Below are 2,545 nucleotides of genomic sequence, written 5' to 3'. Positions count from 1 at the left end.
AAAGCAACCAAGGTGTACACTTATTTGAGGACTGTTATTACCTAGGAGGACTGGGGTTCCCAGGTGGCTCAGTGGTAAAGAACCCGCCTGCCAATGCAGGAGACACAGGTTAGATCCCTGGGCAGGGAGAGTCCCTAGAGAAGGAAAAGGCAACCCACTCCAGGATTCCTGCCAGGGAAATCCCATGGACAAAGGGGCCTGGCAGCCGGGTCCATGGGGTCGCAAAAAGAGTCGCACACAAGTTAGAGGCTGAACAACACACTAGGAGGGCCACCTTATAAAACAGATTAGTCTACTGTGCCTTCAAGGGATGTTCAAGATTGCAGGTCCTCAGGGTGAAAGAATAAAGTCCTAATACCAGTCGTATCATCACACAAATGATTTAAATATTCATTTTGAGGAGAAATATCTAAAGCCGTGAACTTTATCCCACTCCTAAAATTACATACACAACATGTCTACTTTCGAACAAACAAAAAGCAAACGTGTAAAGTCCTTTTCAGACAGAAAGCTTTTCCAATAAAATTTAAACTTTTTATTAATTTTTAAATTACAAACCAAACGTTGGTAATCATATATAGACGTGTTAGCTACGGACAAATTAAGACTGGAGTTATACTTTCAAATACTTCAGAATGAGTTGCAATAAAAACATTTTCTCAAAAATTGTATAATTTCCTTTGGTTTACAATCCATCATATGGAAAGTTTAATATAATTTAAAATAATTTACCATCTACCCTAAAGTATGCTATAGAAATCTGAATCACTATCAGCACTTTACTGATTGGGAGACGTTTGCAGAAATTAACAGCTGTGGCCGTTGATTTGTTCTATAAGAGAATATCGAACTGTCTCCAGGCAATAGTTTGGGTAACAAAAGACGTATGAATACATCTCTGGTCAATAAGTTGTTAGGCTCCAATTAACAAGGATTTAAGGGCTCAGTAGTTTTCCTAAGAGTATTGCAAATATACAAATGTTGAAAAGGTAATAATACTGTTAGTTGAGCTGTAAAATGCCTAAAAATAACAGTTCTGCCACAGTGTGCAGGAAGTTCATACATTTTGCTTCCGGGATTCCCCCACCAAGCACCTTTCGTGTTTCAAGTTTGAACTGGAAGACATAGAAAACCATACATTCCACGTGAAATGAGGAGAGTGAGCAATCAAGTGTGCAAAAAACAAACTTTACAATTCCATACTCCAACATCAGAGGTGTCCAGTAGCAGGAATTTCAACTGATCTGATTAACAGTCGACATAATTTCAGACCTGTCCTCTTGCAGCGCTGTCCAGCAGACTCAGACCTGAGGTCTTTCGCTGCAACAGGGAAAGTGGTCTTCCGTCCGAAAGACGACGGGGGGTTCGTAGCCGGTCAGCTGGGACCTGCTGGAGGGCGCCTTGTGGAAAAAGGAGGGCACGTTAATCGTGTGCAGCAATTTCCTGAACGTACTGGGGAACGTCCCCAGCTCGGCCTCCGCCCTGGCGACCTGCTCCTCCAGCCTGGCCACACTGGCGCTGACCATGCCCACGAAGGCCTCCAGCCGGTCGATCTTGCTGTAGACTCGCCGCATCTCGGTGGCTTTGGCGTAAATGAGAGGCACGCCCTCGCCGACTACGTGCGAGGAGTCGCCGCGCAGCATGTCCAGCATGCCCACAAACTCGTCCACCCTGGTGAGCAGGTCCTCCAAGCTCGCGTCCAGCGCCTCGATCTCGGGCCGCGCCCCCGCGCCGGGCAGCAGGCAGGAGGCGTAGCCCGCGGCGGCGCGGCGCAGCAGCGGCGGGTCCCGGCTCGGCGCGCCCGACTCCGGGCCCTCGTCCTCCCACGGCCCCGAGGCGCTGCTGTGGCTCTGCGACACATTGCCGCTGTCCCCGCTCCAGGCCGCCACCTGGGCCTCGGCCTCCTCGGCCGGCTCCTCAGCAACCGGCCCGCAACTCGGCGGGAAATCCTCCATAGCCCGCAACTGCCGGGCTAGACAGCCCCACTTCCGGGCTTTACGCGCGCTTGCACCTGCGCACGCGCGGCACTACTTCCGGCCTCTGCGCGAGCACGTACCCGCACGTACACCCGCCCTCTCTAGGGGACAACCCCCTCCCAAACCCCTCGCCCGCGCATGCGCACACATCTCTGCTTCCAGCCGTAGAACGGGCGTGCACGCGCACTGTGGTCTCCGCGCGCAGGTGCTCAGGCTCAGAAATCTTAAAAAAAAAAAAAAAAAAAAAGACTGTCCACCGAAGAGCCGTATGGGTAGAGCATCAGTTAGCATCACTCCCCTTTGGCCTCCAATTAAAAAAGATTTTTTAAATCTAAAAAATTTTTTTAGAAAACTTTAAAAAATTAAAAAACTCTTTAAAGATAAACACATTAAAAAATGTGTAACAGGAGTACAATAAAGTTTGTACATCTTATTAAGTGTACACACTGACTAGTTTTTCCATATCCATATAGCCATGTAACCTGCATCCAGGTCAAGATATAGAACACGTCCAGGAACCATGACGGTCTTCCCCCTCATTTACCTAGCTTCTTCTGGCTGTTTATAGT

At 48.7% G+C, this 2,545-nt stretch overlaps 1 protein-coding gene across 1 annotated transcript; it reads right to left on the bottom strand.

Moving 5' to 3' along the window:
• Positions 1 to 512: 512 nt before the first annotated feature.
• On the bottom strand, positions 513 to 2,019 carry BLOC1S4 (biogenesis of lysosomal organelles complex 1 subunit 4). The gene has a single exon (XM_027545094.1). The coding sequence runs from the start codon at positions 1,953 to 1,955 to the stop codon at positions 1,302 to 1,304; it is 654 nt and encodes a 217-aa protein (XP_027400895.1). The 5' UTR covers positions 1,956 to 2,019; the 3' UTR covers positions 513 to 1,301.
• Positions 2,020 to 2,545: the final 526 nt, after the last annotated feature.

This window comes from Bos indicus x Bos taurus, chromosome 6 (genome assembly GCF_003369695.1).
Source record: "Bos indicus x Bos taurus breed Angus x Brahman F1 hybrid chromosome 6, Bos_hybrid_MaternalHap_v2.0, whole genome shotgun sequence".
Taxonomy (NCBI): Eukaryota; Metazoa; Chordata; class Mammalia; order Artiodactyla; family Bovidae; genus Bos; species Bos indicus x Bos taurus.
The sequence above is the reverse complement of the archived record's forward strand: the minus strand, read 5'-3'. Positions and strand labels throughout refer to the sequence as shown.